Raw genomic sequence first — 22,670 nt, forward strand, 5'->3', positions numbered from 1 at the left:
GAGTTTTCGCTATGGAATTATTGGGGAATGGATCCCTTGCCATGGAAAGGGTGGATGATGCTGTTCCTCACACCCCCTTATTTTATTTATTTAATTAAATATAAAAAAAATTTATAAAATATTGGGGTGTGAGGAGCAGCATCTCCTGCTGTGCACCCCTCCACAACAAGGGATCCATTCCCGGAATTCTTGACAGAGAAAATATCCAGTGGTCCGGCACACCACTTGGCAATGATGATGTGGTATGTCCCACTAATTACAAACTAATAAATAAAAGTAGTAGAAATTACACTATATAAGGTATAGTCTTATAAATAGAATAAAATTTTGAAATTTAAAAACTTTTCAAATTACAATTTTAACCATTAATACATATACATAAGTATTTTTTATATTGTGTAATGGTCAAATAAATTTATATAAATATTTTTTGTTTCATGCCTATAGTATTAATATGATTAATTATAATTTAGTTTATTTTTTTTTATTTTTATTTTTTTCATATATAAGTGCAAGATGAAAAAATAGTAAACTTAGTTAATGTGATTATTTGAGATACATACATTACTAAGTCAATTTTTTTTTATTTTGTGTAATGGTAAAATAAAATTATATATATATATATATATATATATATATATATATTTTTAATTTCGTGGTTATGGTTCTAACATGATTAATTATGATTTAGTTTATTACTGAGTATTATGTTTTTATTTTTGATTTTTTCATGAATAAATACAAAATGAAAAAATGGTAAATTTAAATTAACGTATTGTGATTTTTGAGATATATATAATACATGTATATAATTATAATACGTTCACATATATAGATATACTCCATAAAATTGGGAAAAAAGAAAAGAGAATAGTCTCATCAAATTGCGGAAATTGATCAAATGTACGGTTATACTAATAGAATATCTTTGATCAATTATAATAGCAACCCTATGAGCATCCACAATGGGCGGACCACTAGTCTGCCCTAATGTGTGGACTAGTGGTCACCACATGAACATTTTCTAGTTCTGCCCTTCCTTCTGCAGTGGTTGCGGACTAGTTGTCGTCCTATTAATTAAAATCTATTTTTTATTTAATTTAATGTTATTATTTTTTATATTTGTTTTCACATATTATAAATAGTAAAATTAAATAATAAATTAAATGCAAAACATATATTACATAATTTTAAAAAAGAAGTTAGAAATTGTATATATAATTTAAATATTTTTTTTTCATATAATAAATAGCAAAATATAATATATTATAAAACATGATAAATTTAAATAAAATACTTACATTACTTAAATTAAATTTACATTACCATAAAAATATAAACATGCTTATAGGAAAAAAAGTATAAGCAAAAAAAGAATCAAATAAAATGAAAAAGTATCATAAAAGTCAAAATTAAAAACAAAATGTTGAGTTTGGGGCTTGAACCCACAACCTCTATGATTTTTCAAAACACATTAACCACTAGGCTAAACATAGATTTTATATAAGAATCATATAAAGTTATACATAAAGCAACAAAAATTCTCTTTTAAGTGTAAAACTATTTGTCACACGTCGAAATCACAGAGAAACTTAGAGTTGAAAACCTATCTATAAAACAACCATTTATCCTACATCGAAGTCATAATGAAAGTTGAAATTAAAAAACCTATCTATAAAAGGTTTACTCAAACAATGCAAAAGAGCCCAATTAAATTATGTAAACAAAACAAACTGGAATGATTTAGTAGTTTTTTTCATAAAGTTTTAGCATCCATGCAGACCAGTTTCTTTTTCAATTTTGCTCATTACAAGCTATAATTATGGCTCCACCATTGCATGTAAGGGCTTAATCACACAATAGTACAATCACATGAGTTTCTAAACAAAAGTAACCAAACATACAAATGCAACATTACATACTTTAATATGCATTATATGCAAAACATAATACAAAAGCACAATGTTTGTCTTCACTCACCTTCTTCTTGTTGCTTTAGCTCTATTTCTTCTCTTCACCTTACTATTATTATATCCGACTCCAAAAAAGAATTCCACTAACCATCTTGGCCTTCCGCTTCTTATAATCATGTAACCAATTCCAATTCCAACTGCAAATCCACACCCATATCCCATAACCACACTTCGCCAACCAAATCCATCTATAAATCCTGACTCATCATCATCATCTTCTGGAGGAAACACTGGTTTTCTATCAGTTGGTTCACACTGCTTTGCCAACGGAACTCCACACAATCCTGAGTTTCCTATGTATGAATCATTCTGAAACGTGGAAAACTGCTTAGATTGTGGTATCTGCCCCACAAGATTATTCATTGATAGGTTTAATTTCGAAAGAAACGTCAACCCTGTCAGATCACTTGGAAATTTTCCACTAAATCTGTTCCATGACAAATCCAATGACTCAAGAATACTTATATTCCCAAGAGATACAGGAATCTCTCCCGTGAGAGTATTACTGGACAAATTCAAGTATCTAAGAGAATTAAGATTGCCGATGGAAACTGGAATATTCCCGGAAAATCTATTGGAAGATAAGTCAATCATTGTAAACGTATCCAATAATCTTGACAATCCCTGATCCAAACCTTTCAAAATGACACGTAAGTCTAAAAATGTTTGGAGCTCATCCTTCCCAACGCGTGTCAGATTATCCTTGGCATCTATCATACCTTCAAAATTCTTGATATATCTATCAGGTAAAGAGCCAACAAATACATTTCTTGATATATCCAAGACTTGTAACTTTGGAAACGGATGCTCGGTCTTTGAAGGCTCCAACATAGTACCATTCAACTTGTTAGACTTCAAGATGAGGACGCGAAGTTGAGGGAATGTTTCCATCCAGAAGGGAAATGCACCTCGTATTTCATTATCACCAAAATCAATGCTTTCCAGGCGTTGGCAGTTGATTAGGGAAGGTGTTATTCCTTCCAACTTATTGCCATACAGAATAAGGGGCCTGAAGACTGCATCCTTTTGCAAATGCTGATTGAAGGGCTGTGATTTGGTTTCCACCCAAATTAAGAGCCAACAATGAACTATTGAAGTTTCCCAAGCAGTTTGGAATCTGTCCTTCCAAATGATTGTCTGCTAAATGGAGGAGTGTTAGTAATCTCAAGTCACAAATGGATGATGGAATCTCTCCAATTAGTTTGTTATGAGGGAGTCCTAAATAGGTCAGCTCTGACATATTCCCAATGGCGGAAGGTATTGGACCTGAAAATTGATTTTGAACAGAGATCAAGAATGACATATTGACATATGAGAGAGAGAGAGAGAGAATATGATACCATTTAAATTGTTGTCGTGAAGCCATAACTCCGTGAGGTGTTTCAGGTTTCCAATTTCTTTTGGAATAGTACCTACTCGTACACAGAGATCAAGAATGACATATTGACATATGAGAGAGAGAGAGAGAGAGAGAGAGAGAGAGAGAGAGAGAGAGAGAGAGAGAGAGAGAGAGACCATTTAAATTGTTGTCCTGAAGCCATAACTCCGTGAGGTGTTTCAGGTTTCCAATTTCTTTTGGAATAGTACCTACTCGTACAAATTTTGAAAAGGACAATCATAACATCCAATGAGTTAATAAATACAGTACGACTTTGTATCCAATAATACATAAAGAGACATGCAATCGTGCTACTTAAAATACGAAGTTATGACACTAATATATGTATGTTTATGTAAAACATGTACATGATGTATTACTTCCTCCCACAATCAGAGTCATATTTTGTCATTTCGGTTCGTCCTACAATAAGAGTCTTATTTAACTTTGATAGAAATCCATTGGTTTCATCCTAAAACCAATTGGTGATAGGAGGAGTAACCCATGAGATTTATATACTAGTTTCAGTTTTATCTTGACACCAATATCGGATAGTTATATGTTATTTTTTAGTTTCAATTGCCAACACACATTTACCATAAAGGGTAAGAAAGCCCCGCATTCGATCAACTTATTCCACTCAAATTTTATTATAAAACTAATATATATATAAGTGGGACTCATATCCTACTAACTTAATCAACCTATTTGTCTTTACATTTCTTAAAACTCGTGTCATAACTAAATAGGACTACTATTGCATGACGGAGGGAGTACTTTATATAACTCTTTTGGAGCATATAACAATGAAAGAGAAAATATCATACCGCTTAATCTATTATTGGAAAGCCATAAGTAGGAAAGAGATGTCATGTTCCCAATTTCCTTCGGTATAGATCCATTTATTAGAATATTGTAGTGCAACTGCAGCTCCCATAAATTAACAAGGCGACCTAGCTCTTTTGTTATAGGACCTGCAAGAATATACAAGAAACATTGTGCAAGCTTAAAATTTATAACTAATAAATTTTAATTTTCATTAATACTGAGTTAACATCAATATACCCGATTGATCCGATGGATGACATATGGTAGTAGTTACTCCCTCATTTTCAAATTAATTGAGTCATTTTTCTATCTTGAGAAGTTTCACGATAATTGAGTTTCTATTTTTGGAAAAAAGTAACATTTTCTTAACTTTTTTATGTCTTACTTTATTCACCATCCATTTAAGACACTATTTTTAAACCCCGTGCTGAAAAAAGGTGTCTCTATTAATAAGGAATAGAGGGAGTATCATATTATGGGAAAATGTGATGCATTCATGTCGACACAAAATTGAACGACTTAAACTAATTTTAGTAGCAATAAATGCAATAAAACGTTACAAAAAAGTAAGTTATGAAGGGTTGGGGTCGTACCACTTAAAGCATTACTGGAAAGGTATATACCAACCATGGCTGTCAAGTTCCCAAGTTCTCTTGGCACTGAACCACTAATTCTGTTGCAACACATGCTTAATCGCTCGAAATTAGCAAGATAGCCGATCTCTTTCGGAATTTCACCTGTAGGGTTATGATAGAAATCATAAACTTAGCTCAAATTAACCGTCAACAAGTGATTTGCTCATACCAATTAGATTATTATATTCAAGGCCTATTCTGCGAAGGGATGTCATGTTTCCAATATCTCTTGATAGCGATCCATTCAAATCATTCGATGCAAAGTCAAAATACTCCAAGGAAGTCATGCTGTAAATAGTTGCAGGTATAGGGCCTGAAAACTCGTTGAAACTCATTCCCAAACCTAGTAAGTTATTAAGATAACCCATCTCTTTTGGAATATTACCTGCCAATTTGTAAAGTTGTAGGAAATTAAAATGCAATCATATATATAATTATACGACTATAAATATAATTTGAAAATGAAAAAAAACTAGGAGTAGAATATAAATAGACTAGCTAAATTTTTAACTAGTAAAGTAAGAGCATGAGATAAAATCTTACCGCTCAACTTGTTGGTACTAAGGTCCAACAATTGAAGCAATGTCAAGTTCGCAATTTCCCTTGGCACGTGTCCGATAAAGTTGTTGATGCTCAGATCCAAACCTGCTAAATTAGTAAGACCACCAATCTCTTTTGGAATATTACCTGCGAGTAAATTACACCAAATAAATATCCAATTATATATGAGTTTGTGCATATGTAATATGGAAGTCTTGATATCATGGAGATAAGATCTTACCACTTAAATTGTTGGAACTCATATATAACACTTGAAGCAATGTCAAGTTCCCAATTTGAGTTGGCACAATTCCACTGAAATTATTGCTGACCAAAGAAACATACTCAAGTTGTGAACACTGCTCCAAACTCGATGGTATTTCCCCAAACAACTTGTTGTAAGAAATATGAAGTCTCTTGAGTCCATGCAGATTTTGTTTGCACATATCAATTGGCAGGTTACTTGATAAACTATTATTCCTCAATTTTAAAACTTCTAAACTTGACATGTTGAAAATAGATGTGGGAATAGGACCATGAAAAGAGTTCTCGCTCAAATCTAAAGAAACGAGAAAAGAAAGATTTCCGATTTCAGGTGGGATGGTTCCTACGAGACCCATGGACGATATATTCAACTGAGTCACCCTGTGATAGCGAGAATCACATGTAACTCCCATCCAACTACAGATATTGCTTTCGTTTCTCCAATTTTGGGATAATATATTATGGGGATCAGAAGATATTCGAGATTTGAAGGCAATAAGTGAAGAACGATCAGGGTTGATATCTGATTTGGCTGAGTTATAATCAATCAGCCATTGAAGAAGTAAGAGTGATGTTATAAGGAGGTAGAGATGGAAATATCTATCCATTATAGGCTTGAATTTAAAAGTAGTCATGTGTAGTGGGTAGACAAGATACAAATATATATACCTCAAACATGTATATGAGTGTGTGTGTGTGTGTGGTTGTGTTTTCTGTGGAAGGGAGAGGGATTGGGCAGATAGGGAAGTGACAAAAGTGAAATAAATGTTATTTACATACTAAGTTTTAAGAGGAGTACATTTTAAGGGTTGAAGAAAAAGTCTTCTGAAAAATGCTTGTAGGTTTGGATCGGTGAATTGCGATACTCGTTCACATAATAATGCAAAAAGTCATGAATTATTGTAAAATGAATGATGGCTGAAGGAATAAAAGAAAATTGGTGATGGTTTCTTTTTTACAATAATGAAACAATATGTACATACATGCCTACTATAAAATACAATAGAAGGTAATTTTGTCCAGGATGGGACATTCAAAAGAAAAATAACCTTATCTATAATGTTTTAATAAGAATATATGAGAGAGTTTTTGTTGGCAATTGAAACATAAAATGAATATAATAATATCCCTGGTGTACATAAAGAGCTTAATCCACTATATAAGTCTCATGGACCTCTCCTCTTATCACCAATTGGTTTTAAGATGAAACACATGGATTTCTATCAGTTTTTTTCGTGCTTATATTGGTTTTTGTGTGCATATCTTGGTCTAGTGATAGAAGAGTATGCATATGAAGTCTAAATGTTTCATGTTCGAATCGATTGAAAAAGAAGGGAAAAACCAGAACTTGTGCTTTCAATTATTAACTTATATTTTCAATTAAAAGAAATTATTAACTTTAAATGATATTCTAATGGCTACGCTTTAGAATTAAAATTTCATAATAAAATTGCAAAATATTAAAAAAGTGAATTTATTCCCAGATTAACCTAGAATTACCTCCATTGCCAGGTGATTAATGGTTGATAGGTTCATATATGTATGCGAACCTTTCTACATGACTAGGGGTGTGCATTCGGGTTTCGGTTCGGTTTTTTGCCAAAACCGAACCAAAACCGAACCAAAACCGAATATAGTTCAAAATCCAAACCGAACCGAACCCGAAAAACCGAAACCGAAAAACCGAAAACCGAACTTAAAAAACCGAAAAACCCGAACAAAACCGAAATTCCCGAAAAAACCGAAAAACCTGAAAAAAATAAATATAATATAAATATATATTTATATATGTGTATTTTATTTTATTTTATATATACTAATAAAATATTTATATATAATATAAAATTAATAATACATATAATATATATTATATAGTAGAATATATTAAAAGAATATATATATTATATATAATATAATATATTAAATTAATAGAATATATATATAATTCGGTTTTTTGGTTTTTCGGTTTTTTCTTCGCCCGAACCGAACCGAACCGAAAAACCGAATTTTTTTTATTTTTAAAACCGAACCGAATTTCAAAATTTCGGTTTGGTTCAGTTCGGATATTCGGTTTCCGGTTTTTTTGCTCACCCCTATACATGACTTATTATTCACACTTGACGAAGACTTCCTAAATCAAGTCAATGGTGTCAATGGGCAAGGTGATACTTTTTAATATTAATCAACTAATAAAATTTAGGTTTAATTCTGATAATTAACTTAACTTTTTTATCTATCGAGGAGAATTATATAGATATGTCGGTCGGGTTTGTCAAATTACATTTCCTTTTCTTTTTAGAACGTGAAAACGTTTGCATTGAACTTCCGAAAGATTTTCATTTGAACATCTTTATACATCGATCAATATATGTACCTATTATTCAAAAAACAATGTTTTGAAATATTTTGTTTGCTAATCTAAGAGTAATAGTTCAATTCATCTATTTATCCTTTTTATAAAGTGTATATTATTTCAAATATTAATGTACCCCAAAATGGAAATGCAATATTAATTTGCAAAATATATATTATTTACATTTTAACCTTGAAAACAAATTCATGACCATTGTCATGTGAGTAATGATTGATAGCTCCATTTGTATGTCAGCACTCATTAATGAGCTTGACGAAGACTTTGTAAGTCAAGTCAATAGGTGAGGTGGACACTTTTCTTATTTATGCTCCTAATAAAATTTGGCCTGATAATTGCCATAATTTTGTTATTTATTGAATAGAATTACTATTTATGTAGGATTGATTAAAATAAAAACCTTATTTTGAGAATATTTACGGTGACAGTATAAAGTGACTGCTTTTCTCGGTGAAATTAACTGCACTGAAAAATAAAATTCAAACTATTTGAATTTTCAAGAATGGTTCAATTAATAATCCAATTTCTATTAGAATTTACTATATTGGATTTAGTTTCAAATCCTTTTGCATGCGAAATAATATAATTCATTTGGAAACTCATTAGTCATGTCGTAATCCTACATGTTATTTTTTCTAAATTAAATTACTTTTTATATTTTTTAAATAACTCTAGTTTTACAAAAAATGGACGTAACTAACGAAGATAAAACCTCCATTAGAAGAATTATTTAAACGATAGAAAGGTGAGAAGTGGGGCCAAGAGGATGACAATGGAAAGTTGACATCTACCAATATTAATTTTGTACTAGTATTACTATAATTTCTTCATAAACAAAGAAAAAGTTGATTTGGAGGTCTAACTAAGAGAAAAGTATGGTGCTTATTTTTATGGTAGGGAGAATTGTGATGAAAACAAATTTTCCATAGTGCTAATTAATGATGCTAAATGATGTCAAGAATTTTGTTGGCCAAAACTGCATTAATTTCTCTTCCACAAAGTAGGTGTCGAGTAAAATAATGATGTCAAGAATTTTATTGGCCAAAACTGCATTAATTTCTCTTCCACAAAGTAGGTGCGGAGTAAAATAATGATGTCAAGAATTTTATTGGCCAAAACTGCGTTAATTTCTCTTCCACAAAGTAGGTGTTGGGTCCCGGTGGTGCACACCCGAACTCCACATTAGTATGATATTGTCCGTTTTGGGCAAATCCCTCACGGTTTTGCTCTTGGGTACTCCCCAAAAGGCCTCATACTAATGGAGTTGGGGTAGCCCATTTATATGCTTGCAACTCTTGTCCATTCTCCGATGTGGGATATGGTTTGCTTCACCACAATCCTCCCCTCAAACCAAGACCACATGTCTGTGCCCCCATGTTACAGGTCACCAGGTCACCCCAGGTCTTGGTCGAGCTCACACACCACATCGGAGAACTTGCAAGCGCAACCCACCGAACCCTGAGCCACACAGGCCCATCCCCTGAACCAGGGCTCTGATACCACTGTTGGGTCCCCGGTGGTGCACACTCGAACTCCACATTAGTATGATATTGTCCGCTTTGGGCAAAGCCCTCACGGTTTTGCTCTTGGGGTACTCCCCAAAAGGCCTCATACTAATGGAGTTGGGGAAGCCCATTTATATGCTTGCAACTCTTGTCCATTCTCCGATGTGGGATATGATTTGCTTAACTACAATTCACCACAATCCTCCCCTAAAACCAAGACCACATGTCCACCCCATGTTACAGGTCACCAGGTCACCACAGGTCTTGGTCGAGACCACACATCGGAGAACTTGCAAGCGCAACCCACCGAACCCTGAGCCACACAGGCCCAGCCCCTAAACCAGGGCTCTGATACCACTGTTGGGATCCGGTGGTGCACACCCGAACTCCACATTAGTATGATATTGTCCGCTTTGGGCAAAGCCCTCACGGTTTTGCTCTTGGGGTACTCCCCAAAATGCCTCATACTAATGGAGTTGGGGAAGCCCATTTATATGCTTGTAACTCTTATTCATTCTCCAATGTGGGATATGGTTTGCTTCACCACAATCCTTCCCTCAAACCAAGACCACCAGACCAAGACCACATGTCTGTGCCCCCATGTTACAGGTCACCCCAGGTCTTGGTCGAGCTCACACACCACATCGGAGAACTTGCAAGCGCAACCCACCGAACCCCGAGCCACACAGGCCCAGCCTCTTAACCAGGGCTCTGATACCACTGTTGGGTATCGTTGGTGCACACCCGAACTCCACATTAGTATGATATTGTCCGCTTTGGGCAAAGCCCTCACGGTTTTACTCTTGGGGTACTCCCCAAAAGGCCTCATACTAATGGAGTTGGGGTAGCCCATTTATATGCTTGCAACTCTTGTTCATTTTCCGATGTGGGATATGGTTTGCTTCACTATAGTAGGTGTGGAGTAAAATAAATGGGCATGGCTTACATGTGGGGCGGGGTTTATATAGAGAGGTATGAATGCATTTGAATTAGGCAAGGGCTCAATTGTGCTTATTAAATACTAAAAAGAAGATTTAGTCTTTTTTTTTATTTGACAATAGGTGTTCCAAGTTGTCTTTAGTGGAATCAGATTAATCTTGTTTGATCGGGTTTGCGAATTGAGGTTGAAAGTCTCCTAGTGGATAGCGGGATTTGAAGCTATGACATCAAAATCACCACAACTCTGCTCTGCCAACTGCGCTACAACCGTTGGTAGATTTAGTCTTCTATTGGTTATTCATTTATTTAAGATGAGAAAGAAATGAAATTTTCTATTGAAAATTTTAATCATTGTCTAGCATCGATTTGATGATAGAAGATATCTCATCTAGGATACCCTCTTTCTTATTAGGCTTTTAAGGATGGATGACTTATTTCTACATAATATCAGAGCAGATTAAATCGATGTGGACCACTTTATCCATTTATTGGTTGCGCGTGTGAGAGTCCGATGTTCAATGTTCATTCCAGCACACACATGCAGAACATGAAGAAGACTCCACATTCTTGTCTCATCAACTTGAAAATGATCATTTGTCATCTATGCATTCTTAGATAGCCCTCTCTTTACGAGCGCTTTTAATGGGGTGAGTGGTACATATCTACAAGTTTAGTTGAACTTTTCAAAATATTTTAGAGTTTATAAATTTTTCATATTAGAATTGACAAAAATAAAATTACAAATATTTAATAGCTTCGATATTCGACTTACAAAAAATTCCATCATGCAGATTATTTTCAATATATTAATTGCATATAATTTCAATAATTTATAAGATTATTATATGATTTATATATTCTCAGTCATTAAAGCTTGCATCTAATATTGGGCTTTTATAATTAATTTTGGTTGCAATACCTATAAATCGATTTCAAGGGAAAAGCCCAGAATGCCTGGTGAGTGTTATCACTGTTATAATTACGAAATATAAGCGTATTAGTAATAACAACATCATTCTTAATTATAATTACAACAACATCACCGTATAAAATATTTTCTAAAGTATCTCATGCACAACTGTAACAAACACATACACATGCACAAACAAAACTAACATCAACTAAAGCACTTTACTCACTATTGGTTTAACCAAAAAAATTTTTTGCCAACCATCTTGGCTTTTCATAGTGAATAATTTCATAGCCCATAAAAACTCCAATTATGAACCCACATCCATACCCCAACACAACTGGTTGCCACCCAAATCCGTTCACAAAACCAGACTCATCATCATCTTCTTGCGACAACGATGGTTTTCCATCGCTCGTATCACATTTTTTCGTCAATGGAAAATCACACAATCCTGCATTTCCCTCATATGTTTCGTTACCAAATGTGGAAAGTTGAGTGGATTGTGGTATTTGTCCCTTGAGATTATTCATCGAAAGATTTAACTTCGCAAGAAATGTCAGCTTTGCCAGTTCACCCGGAATTTGTCCCTCCAATTTGTTTGAAGACAAGTCCAGCGACTCGAGTAAACTCATACCTCCAAGAGATGGCGGTATACGTCCTCCAATTGTATTGTGAGACAAATTCAAGTACCTGAGAGAGTTAAGATTCCCTATGGAAGGTGGAATATTCTCAGTGAATCTGTTGGAGGATAAGTCGATAGTTGTAAAGGTATCCAACAGGCGCTGCAATAATTGATCCAATCCTTTCACTGTGAGTGTCACCTCTATATAGTTTAGAAACAAATTTTCTTCGTCATGAGTCTGATTTTCCTTGGCATCTATCATACCTCGAAAGTTCTTGAAATATCTATCAGGCAGGGAGCCAACAAATGCATTCTGAGATACATCCAATACCTGCAACTTTGGAAACGGCTGCTCAGTGGTTGGAGCCACCACGATCGTACCATTGAAGTTATTTGACCTCAAGACGAGAATGCGAAGTTGAGGTAGTTTTTCCATCCAAAAGGGAAATGCATCTCGTATTTCATTGTCACCAATGTCAATACCCTGCAAACCCTTGCAATTGACTAGGGTTTGGGATAATGGTCCTTCCAATTTGTTTCCATTCAGATTGATTGACTGGAGACTGCAATTCTTTGTGAATGTTGACGGAATGAGTCCAGTTAATTTATTTGCATTCAAATGGAGGATAAACAGAGATGTGCTCAAGTTTCCCAGACAATCTGGAAGTGCTCCTTCCAAATTATTGTCTGATAAATAGAGGGTCTTGAGGGATTTCAAGTTGCAAATGGATGGTGGAATCACTCCACTTAAGTTGTTGGAACGCAGTGCCAATGTAACCAATCTGGATTGATTCACAAAGGTGGATGGTATTGGACCTGTAAGTTTATGTTGTGTTGTGTCAAGTCTATATTTTGAGCAATATGGAAACAAATTCAATTAAAGAAGGGAAAATCCGTTATATGTACTATGTTGTTGCAAACAGAAACAACTATATGGACAATATATTCAACTACTTAAACAACATTTAATACAACTAGTTAGTCGTATCTTTAGTTTTTATATATGTATGTGTTACGTCAATAAATTCAGTCACTTAGCATGCCAGAATTTTAAAAGTTACGAGATTCACTAAACTCACAAATAATGCATTATGGTAATATACTCCATATAGGATGAAAATTGAAAATACCATTCCACCATAAAAAATGTATTATTGTGATATAAAGGGGTGTAGCACTTTAATGGCGTATAATAATAGCATATTATACACAGTTTTACGTGAATTTACAATTTATCTAAATATATTTAAAATACAGTTACAAAAATGGTAAGGATATACTATAATACTGCAAAGTGGCTACTATATTTCAAATTTGTATCTATATGGTACGGATAAAATTTAAGGCTGCTATATGAAAAAATATATAAGAGCGAAATGAGATAGAAAATCATACCGCTTAAATTATTGAAGTGAAGCCATAGACCTTCAATGCTTGGGTTACCAATTTCTCTCGGCAATGATCCTTGAAGTCGGTTGCTTGCGATGTTCAAATACACTAAATTATTGAGACGAAAAATTCCTTTTGGAATATCACCTGTGAGATTATAAATCATCCACACATACATTTAGTTATGGATCAAGTTATTACTCTAGTGTAGCAAACAAATATTATTCTTTAAGTGTAATATATTACTACTACTTAAGTTATACCACTTAAATTATTGTTGTTGAGCCACAAGTAGCTAAGGAATGTCATGTTTCCGATCTCTTTGGGCACTGTTCCATCCAAATTGTTTACTTCCAATTGCAACTCCTCCAAGTTAATAAGATGACCAATCTCTATCGGAATATGACCTGTGCAAAAATAAAATTTTGAAAATCCAATTTGATTGCAACGTACAACGCTACATCATTCTTGTATTTCGAAATTAATAGAGAATATTTGATATTCGTAAAAATACGAGAGAGACTAGGATCGTACCACTTAAAGCATTGCTATGAAGGAGCAATCCATACATTGTTGTTAAGTTCCCAATTTCTTTTGGCAATGGTCCACTAAATTTATTTCCAGACATGCTCAACCGCTCGAAATTACTAAGACGGCCAATCTCCTTCGGAATGTTACCTAAAGGCCCCAAATTATCAGCTCAGTGTAACTTATAGAAAATTTTAAGGGGGATGAAGAATCATATATACCACTGAAATTGTTGAATTCAAGGCCTATTCTGAGAAGAGATGTCATGTTTCCAATTTGTGGTGATAAATGTCCACTTAGTTCATTGGAGGCAAAGTCAACAGATTGCAAGGATGGCATGCTGAAAATAGTTTCTGGAAATGGGCCTTTTAACTTGTTGGCACTCATGCCCAAACCTTGTAAATTTGTTAGACGACCAATCTCTTCTGGAATATCACCTGTCACATTGAAAATGTGGCATGAAATCAAATCCAAATGGCAAGGCATATTTTGCCATGAAACTAGAGTACTGTTTCTCTATCTATATAGCACCTAATTCTTCTCTGGCACCAAGTATTTTTCTGCATGCAACTTAGTGGTAATAATAGGGTTATTAATTATCAAGTAGAAAATTTCCAACTATATTAACCATCAAATCCTTATAACATCATAGATATCATGCAATAGTTAGTGGTCTAGTATCATGACATGCGATCCACATATATGATCGTATAAAAATAATAGTCCCTCGGTCCCAGTCTAAGTGATGTATGCCTTTTTGGTACGTCCCAACCTAAGTGAGACGTTTCCTTTTTTTTTTGGCAACAATCAACTTACACCCCTCTCCTACTTTATCCTATCATCTCTCCTACTTTATCATGTCTCTTACTTTATTCTCTCTTTCTCTTTCTTACTTTATCTCCTCTCTTAGTTTTTTCTCTCTTTCTCTTTCTTACTTTACTCTCTCTCATACTTTACTATCAATAATTTAATTCACTAAACACCACTACTTCAATTCTTGTGTCAAAATAGAAATGTCTTGCTTAGGCCCGGACGGAGGGAGCTAGTACTATCTGTGTCGGATCATATGTGTCATTTTTTTGTTTTGGTCCCTTCACCATCACATGTCTCATTTATTTTTTTACTACTATACACTATTTAATAAGTAGTCTCACATTTCACTAACTTACTTCACTCGTGTTTGAACTAATATATAAAAGTGGGATTCGCATCCCACTAAATATTCACACGTGCATTTCCAAATATCTTAAAAGTCGTGCTTGACTCAAGTGGAACATATATTGTCCGACAGGGTGAAAGTAAATTCTCAAGTCTCAAAAGTGGAGCATAGAAATTAAAAATTAAATAAAAAATGACATTGATAGAAGTACTTAACCATCCACGGTCAATAGAAACACTTACCAGTCAACTTATTTGCACCAAGGTTCAATAATTGAAGCTTCGTCAAGTTCCCAATTTCTCTCGGCACAAATCCACTAAAATTGTTGTTGTACAAAGCAAGAAACTCTAGTTGCGAACACTGGTCCAAACTCGATGGTATTTTCCCATACATTTTGTTGTAAGAAACACCAAGTCTTTTGAGTCTATCCAGATTGTATTTACACATATCAAGAGGTAGACTACTAGACAAACTATTATTCCTCAAATTCACAACTTCTAAACTTGACATGTTGAAGATAGATGGTGGAAGAGGGCCGTGAAAAGAGTTCTCACTCACGTCTAAAGAAACGAGAGAAGAAAGATTTCCGATTTCTGGTGGAATGGTTCCGACAAGACCCATGGATGATATATTCAACTGAGTCACCCTGTGATATCGAGAATCACAAGTAACTCCCATCCAACTACAAATACTTCCCTCTCCACTCCAATTTTTGGTCAATATATTATGGGGATCGAAAGAGATTCGAGATTTGAAGGCGGTAAGGGAAGAACGATCAGTGTTAACAGCTGAGATAGCTGAGCTATAATCAATCAGCCATTGAAGAAGTACGATAAAGAGGTAGAGATGGGAAGATCTATCCATTGCGATGGATTTTTAAGTGTGTGGTGGGTAGACAAGATGTGAGCTACCACTATATAGAGACCTCAAACGTGCGTGGATGTGATTTTATCTTTTTCGTTTGCTATAATCCACCACACGAATGAACTAGTACTACTTTTTAATATGATAAGTTAATCAGTCATTTTTAGCACATTTTTAAGGAAATTTCCTCCATTCTATTATATGGAGATTAAAAAAGCAAATATTTTGTTAGTTAAAAAAAGTGAGAATAAAATATGAATAATCATAAAATTGATAAATAGTGTGAGATTAAAGTAAGAAAGAATAAATAAGAAATTCAGTGTGTTGAATTTTGGCCAAAAATAAAATAACTCAACTGTAATGATATATGATATGACCAAAATGAATCAACAGTAATGATACATGAGGCGTAGTATTTAGTGAGTTAAATATGGAGGCGTAGTATTTAGTGAGTTAAATATGGAGAGAATAAAATGTAGAAGATGTTTAAATTTGGATATATAGTTGGAAAAGGTCAGGCCATACTCTATTAAATATCATTTTCTGAGGAATATTATGTATGGTTATACTATTGTGAACAAAATCCTAAAGATGAATTGATAGTTTTTTCTACGTTTTCAGTGTACATGTTTATAATACTTTTGTAAATATAATATAGTGGGTAGGATTATAGGAAAAATTGTTGGAGGTCTATTCATGAGAAAATTGTACTAGTACTACCTTTCTTGTGATGGGAAGAAGAATTGTAATGGAAATAAAATTTCCAAAGTTGATGATGACGAAAAACAGCATTATTTCTCCTGCGAAAAGTATGAGCCAATTCAATTGTGGCAGATATTTGATGATAAAATTCTGTATCAAAAAATAGTACACTAGTATGCGTGAGAAAAGTAGTTGTTGAATATTAAATGTTGTGGAAATGTTGATCGTGTGGGTGAGCCAATCATGATTCATCAGTGTTAAGCGCTTTACATTACTCCATCGGTTCATGATTAAGTGTACCAAGTTTCCGTTTTCGCTGATCCCGATCCACATTTAAGTGTATCATTTACTTTTTACTCCTAATTTTGGTAATGAACTTTACATTCCTCTTATAACTCAATCTATTCACATTTTATTTTAAAACTAATTATATAAAAATAGTATACATACTATATTATTTTTTTCTATCCACTTTTCATTATATTTTTTAAAAATCATGTCAAGTCAACTTAGGATAATTAATCATGGACAAGAGAGTATTCTGCCATATAAGTTCTTAAGATTTAAGTATTTACCAAGTACTCTCTTTCTCTGAATAGGAGTCCAATTGTTTTGTGCACGGATTTGATAAAATGTTAAGAAAAGTGGATGGAAGAAAGTTAGTGAAATATGAGTCCCACTTATTTATATTAGTCTTAAATGATATGTGAGTGGAATGAGTTAGTGAAAGTTAGACTTTTTCACGTGAAAACATTTGCATTGCACGTCCAAAATATTTTCATTTGAACATCTTCATACATCGATCAATATATTTTGTTTAGAACAATATTTTAATTCATCTATTTATCCTTATACGCCAGAACAAAACGGGGTAGCTGAGAGAAAGAATAGAATCCTTCTTGAAATAACTCAAGCTTTATTTTTGATTCGAATGTCCCAAAGTTTCTTTGGCCGGAGGCAGTCGCTACCTCAGTCTATCTTATGAACCGTCTTCCTACAAAAGTACTCGATATGAAAACACCCCTTCAAGTTCTTTCAAAACAAACAAAAATCCCTGAACCCCTCACTCTTCCGCTCAAATTTTTGGATGTTCTGTCTATGTGCATGTTCCGAAACACGAAAGAACAAAATTTTCTGCGTGCGCTGTGAAATGTGTCTTTCTTGGGTATGAGATTAATCAGAAAGGATATAGATGCTATGATCCGTCATCTAGGAAAATAATCACTACTATGAATCGTAACTTTCTTGAGTGCGAATATTTTTATCCGACCCAACTTAGGGGTCAGGGGGGGAGTAGTGGGAATAGGAATGGCCTAGGAGAGATAAGTGGGCCCCCAAGTTGGTTGGTGCCTCAATCAAGCAACTTCGAGGCGGAACCAACAGAACAAGCTAGCACCACCGCAGAGCAAGTCATGTCTACTGTGGATCCTCCTCAGCCAACCACGCTTCACTCCAATCCTCCTCCAGTGATATCTGAGGTAACTCCCGAACCAGAACCTAAGAGTACATCTATTACTGCTGACAACCCTGACACAGATGAAGTCACTGCCGTTGACGAAGACACTGGCCGTTATATTCTTCCCAAATGCAGCACTCGAGGAATTCCGCCTAAAAGATACAGTCCGGAGAAGATTGGGACTAAGAGCAGATATTCAGTAGCAAACCTTGCTAAAGCCAATCTCAATGAAATGGCTAGGGCATTCACAACCGCCCTATATGAAGAAGAAGAGATACCTCAAACAGCAGAAGAGGCTATGCAGATAACTCATTGGAGAAAAGCGATGATGGTAGAAATGAATGCCCTGATGAAAAGCAAGACATGGGACGTATGTGCCAAACCAGAAGGTGTGCGAGCCGTAGGATGCAGATGGGTCTTCACCATCAAAAGGAGACCCGATGGATCGATTGAGAGATACAAGGAGAGGTTAGTAGCCAAGGGATACACTCAAACGTATGGGGTCGATTATGCAGAGACGTTCTCCCCAGTTGCCAAAATGAACACTATCCGAGTCCTATTCTCTATTGCAGCTAACAAAGAGTGGCCCATGCACCAGTTTGATGTTACTAATGCTTTTCTACATGGGGAACTCTCGAAACCAATATATATGGAAGCCCCACCGGGTTTCTCTGAAGACTTCAAAGGTGGACAAGTGTGCAAACTCAAGAAGACGTTGTACGGATTGAAACAGTCACCTCGAGCATGGTTTGGGAGATTCACCGAAGTAATGAAGAAGTACGGGTACAAACAAAGTAATTCTGATCACACGCTGTTTCTGAAGAAGAGGGAGGGAAAGATCACCTGCCTGATCATCTATGTAGATGATATGATCCTCACCGACGACGATGAGGAAGAAATCAAGATGTTAAGACATAACCTTTTTTCAGAATTTCAGATGAAGGATCTTGGATTGTTGAAGTACTTTCTTGGAATAGAAGTTTTGAGATCAAAGAAGGGAATCTTCATTAACCAGAGAAAGTATGTCCTCGACTTATTGGCAGAAACAGGGATGTTGGATTGTAAGCCAGCAGATACCCCTATGGTGCAGAATCATGGGCTACAGATAGTAGAAGGAGCAGAGCCTACGCATTGCACAAGGTACCAACGCTTGGTTGGTAAGCTAATTTACTTGTCCCATACGAGACCTGACATTGCATACGCAGTTGGAGTGGTGAGTCAGTTTATGCACAAACCCCAAGAAGCTCATTTGGAAGCAGCACTGCGGATCGTTCGATACCTAAAAGGAACTCCGGGACATGGAGTGATGTTTAAGAAGCATGGTCATATGGACATATTTGGATTCACAGATGCCGATTGGGCTGGAAACCCGAATGATCGAAAGTCAACCGACGGGGTATTTCACATTCGTTGGTGGAAATTTGGTCACCTGGCAAAGCAAGAAACAGAAGGTGGTAGCTTTGTCAAGTGCTGAAGCAGAATTTCGAGGAATCAAGAGTGGATTGACCGAGATCCTGTGGCTAAAAAGGCTAATGACCGAGTTGGAGTTGATGCCTTCCGGACCCTGCAAGCTATTCTGTGATAACAAGGCAGCCATCAGCATTTCCGAGAACCCAGTGCAACATGACCGGATGAAACATGTTGAAGTAGATCGACACTTCATCAAAGACAACATTGAAGCCAAGGTTGTGGAACTACCGTTTGTCAGATCAGAAGACCAGCTAGCGGATATCCTTACCAAAGCAGTGGACTCCAGAAGTTTCCATGAAGTATTGGGCAAGTTAAGTTTGGATGACCCCCTTACTTAACTTGAGGGGGGGTGTTGGAAAGAAATCAATGGAGAATCAAATCACGAGCAAATAATCACGAAGATATGAGATTGATTGTGATTACCGTGTAATAAGGTAATTAGAATTAGGGTAAATCTTACCTTATTTTGTAGAGCCTCTCTACTATATAGAAGGATGTAAATCGTAGGTTCATACAAGTTAAAATTTAAACATATATTTCCATGGTATCAGAGCGGGTCACCGATTGTGGGCTAAAATTGACTGACCCAGCAGTATATCTGGGCTGAAACTGAAAAAAAAAATGACTGACCCAGCAGTATAACTGGGCTGAAAATTTGGGCCAAGTGGTCCAACCGATCGAAAAAAAAAAATTGGGCCGATTGTCCAATCGATTAGAAAAAAGTCCAACCCCTCCAAAGTTCACCTTGAAGGGTTTGAGGGAGGGTGTTGGCAATTGAAACTAAAAATATAACATATAAATGTCCCACATCGGTGTCAAGAGAAAACTGAAACTAGTATAGAAGTCTCATGGGCCCCTCCTCCTATCACCAATTGGTTTTAGGATGAACCCATGGATTTCTATCAGAAAATAATCTGCATGATGGAATTTTTTGTAAGTCGAATATCGAAGCTATTAAATATTTGTAATTTTATTTTGTCAATTCTAATATGAAAATTTTATACTCTAAAATATTTTGAAAAGTTCAACTAAACTTGTAGATATGTACCACTCACCCCATTAAAAGCGCTAGTAAAGAGAGGGCTATCTAAGAATGCATAGATGACAAATGACCATTTTCAAGTTGATGAGACAAGAATGTGGAGTCTTTTGCATGTTCTGCATGTGTGCGCTGGAATGAACATTGAACATCGGACTCTCACACGCGCAACCAAGAAATGGATAAAGTGGTCCACATCGATTTGATCTGCTATGATATTATGTAGAAATAAGTCACCCATCCTTAAAAGCCTAATAAGAAAGAGGGTTATCCTAGATGAGATATGATCTATCATCAAATCGATGCTAGACAAGGATTAAAATTTTCAATAGAAAATTTCATTTCTTTCTCATCTTAAATAAATGAATAACAAGTAGAAGACTAAATCTACCAACGGTTGCAGCGCAGTTGGCAGCGCAGAGCTGTGGTGATCTTGATGTCATAGCTTCAAATCCCGCTATCCACTAGGAGACTTTCGGTCTCAATTCGCAAATCCGATCAAGCAAGATTAATCTGATTCCACTAAAGACACCTTGGAACACCTATTGTCAAATAAAAAAAAGACTAAATCTTCTTTGTAGTATTTAATAGGCACAATTGAACACCTTGAAAAAATAGCATGTTATAAGGATTACTGACCTGATCTAAAGAGTTTCCAAATGAATAAGTTTTAGCACAGATTTATATTATTTCGTATGCAAAAGGATTTGAAACTAAATCCAATATAGTAAATTCTAATAGAAAATGGATTATTAATTGAACCATTCTTGAAAATTCAAATAGTTTGAATTTTATTTTTCAGTGCAGTTAATTTCACCGCGAAAAGCAGTCACTTTATTCTGTCACCGTAAATATTCTCAAAATAAGGCTTGTATTTTAATCAATCCTACATAAATAGTAATTCTATTCAATAAATAATAAAATTATGTTAATTATCAGGCCAAATTTTATTAGGAGCATAATAAGAAAAGTGTCCACCTTGCCTATTGACTTGACTTACAAAGTCTTCGTCAAGCTCATTAATGAGTGCTGGCATACAAATAGAGCTATCAATCATTAATCACATGACAATGGCCATGAATTTGTTTTCAAGGTTAAAATGTAAATAATAAATTCTTTTAATAAATATTTTGCAAATTAATATTGCATTTCCATTTTGGGGTACATTAATATTTGAAATAATATACACTTTATAAAAAGGAAAAATAAATGAATTGAACTATTACTCTTAGATTAGCAAACAAAATATTTCAAAACATTGTTTTTTGAATAATAGGTACATGTATTGATCGATGTTTAAAGATGTTCAAATGAAAATCTTTCGGACGTTCCATGCAAATGTTTTCACGTTCTAAAAAGAAAAAGAATTGTAATTTGACAAACTCGACCGACATATCTATATAATTCTCCTCAATAGATAAAAAAGTTAAGGTAATTATCAGAATTAAACCTAGATTTTATTAGTAGATTAATATGATTAAGTATCACCTTGCCCATTGACGCCATAGACTTGATTTAGGAAGTCTTCGTCAAGTGTGAATAATAAGTCATGTAGAAAGGTTCGCATACATATATGAACCTATCAACCATTAATCTCCTGACAAAGGAGTTAATTCTAGGTTAATCTGGAAATAAATTCACTTTTTTAATATTTTGCAATTTTATTATGAAATTTTAATTCTAAAGCGTAGCCATTAGAATATCATTTAAAGTTAATAATTTCTTTTAATTGAAAATATAAGTTAATAATTGAAAGCACAAGTTCTGGTTTTTCCCTTCTTTTCAATCGATTCGAACATGAAACATTTAGACTTCATATGCATACTCTTCTATCATTACACCAATATTCGCACACAAAAATCAATATAAGCATGAAAAAAACTATCTCTCATATATTATTATTAAAACATTATAGATAAGGTTATTTTTCTTTTGAATGTCCCATCCTGGACAAAATTACCTTCTACTGTATTTTATAGTAGGCATGTATGTACATATTGTTTCACTATTGCAAAAAAGAAACCATCACCAATTTTCTTTTATTCCTTTAGCCATCATTCATTTTACAATAATTCATGACTTTTTGCATTAGTAT

General features: G+C 34.6%; 3 protein-coding genes across 3 annotated transcripts; all 3 read right to left on the reverse strand.

Annotated features, from left to right (window-relative positions):
- Positions 1-1,834: 1,834 nt before the first annotated feature.
- On the reverse strand, positions 1,835-2,864 carry LOC121761740 (receptor-like protein Cf-9 homolog). Its single transcript, XM_042157364.1, has one exon. It carries the CDS (start codon positions 2,862-2,864, stop codon positions 1,977-1,979), a length of 888 nt encoding a protein of 295 aa, XP_042013298.1. The 3' UTR covers positions 1,835-1,976.
- LOC121761739 (probable LRR receptor-like serine/threonine-protein kinase At3g47570) lies at positions 1,835-6,365 on the reverse strand. Its single transcript, XM_042157363.1, has 8 exons — positions 5,596-6,365; positions 5,358-5,501; positions 4,984-5,199; positions 4,773-4,916; positions 4,179-4,325; positions 3,489-3,560; positions 3,314-3,385; positions 1,835-3,239 (listed from the first exon to the last, which is right to left on the reverse strand). Exons 1-8 carry the CDS (start codon positions 6,251-6,253, stop codon positions 2,959-2,961), a joined length of 1,734 nt encoding a protein of 577 aa, XP_042013297.1. The 5' UTR covers positions 6,254-6,365; the 3' UTR covers positions 1,835-2,958.
- A 5,065-nt stretch (positions 6,366-11,430) lies between these two features.
- On the reverse strand, positions 11,431-15,961 carry LOC121760221 (receptor-like protein 52). The gene is made up of 6 exons (XM_042155867.1): positions 15,287-15,961; positions 14,107-14,322; positions 13,892-14,035; positions 13,621-13,764; positions 13,364-13,504; positions 11,431-12,784 (listed from the first exon to the last, which is right to left on the reverse strand). Exons 1-6 carry the CDS (start codon positions 15,906-15,908, stop codon positions 11,580-11,582), a joined length of 2,472 nt encoding a protein of 823 aa, XP_042011801.1. The 5' UTR covers positions 15,909-15,961; the 3' UTR covers positions 11,431-11,579.
- Positions 15,962-22,670: the final 6,709 nt, after the last annotated feature.

Source organism: Salvia splendens, chromosome 13, assembly GCF_004379255.2.
Source record: "Salvia splendens isolate huo1 chromosome 13, SspV2, whole genome shotgun sequence".
NCBI classification, from domain to species: domain Eukaryota; kingdom Viridiplantae; phylum Streptophyta; class Magnoliopsida; order Lamiales; family Lamiaceae; genus Salvia; species Salvia splendens.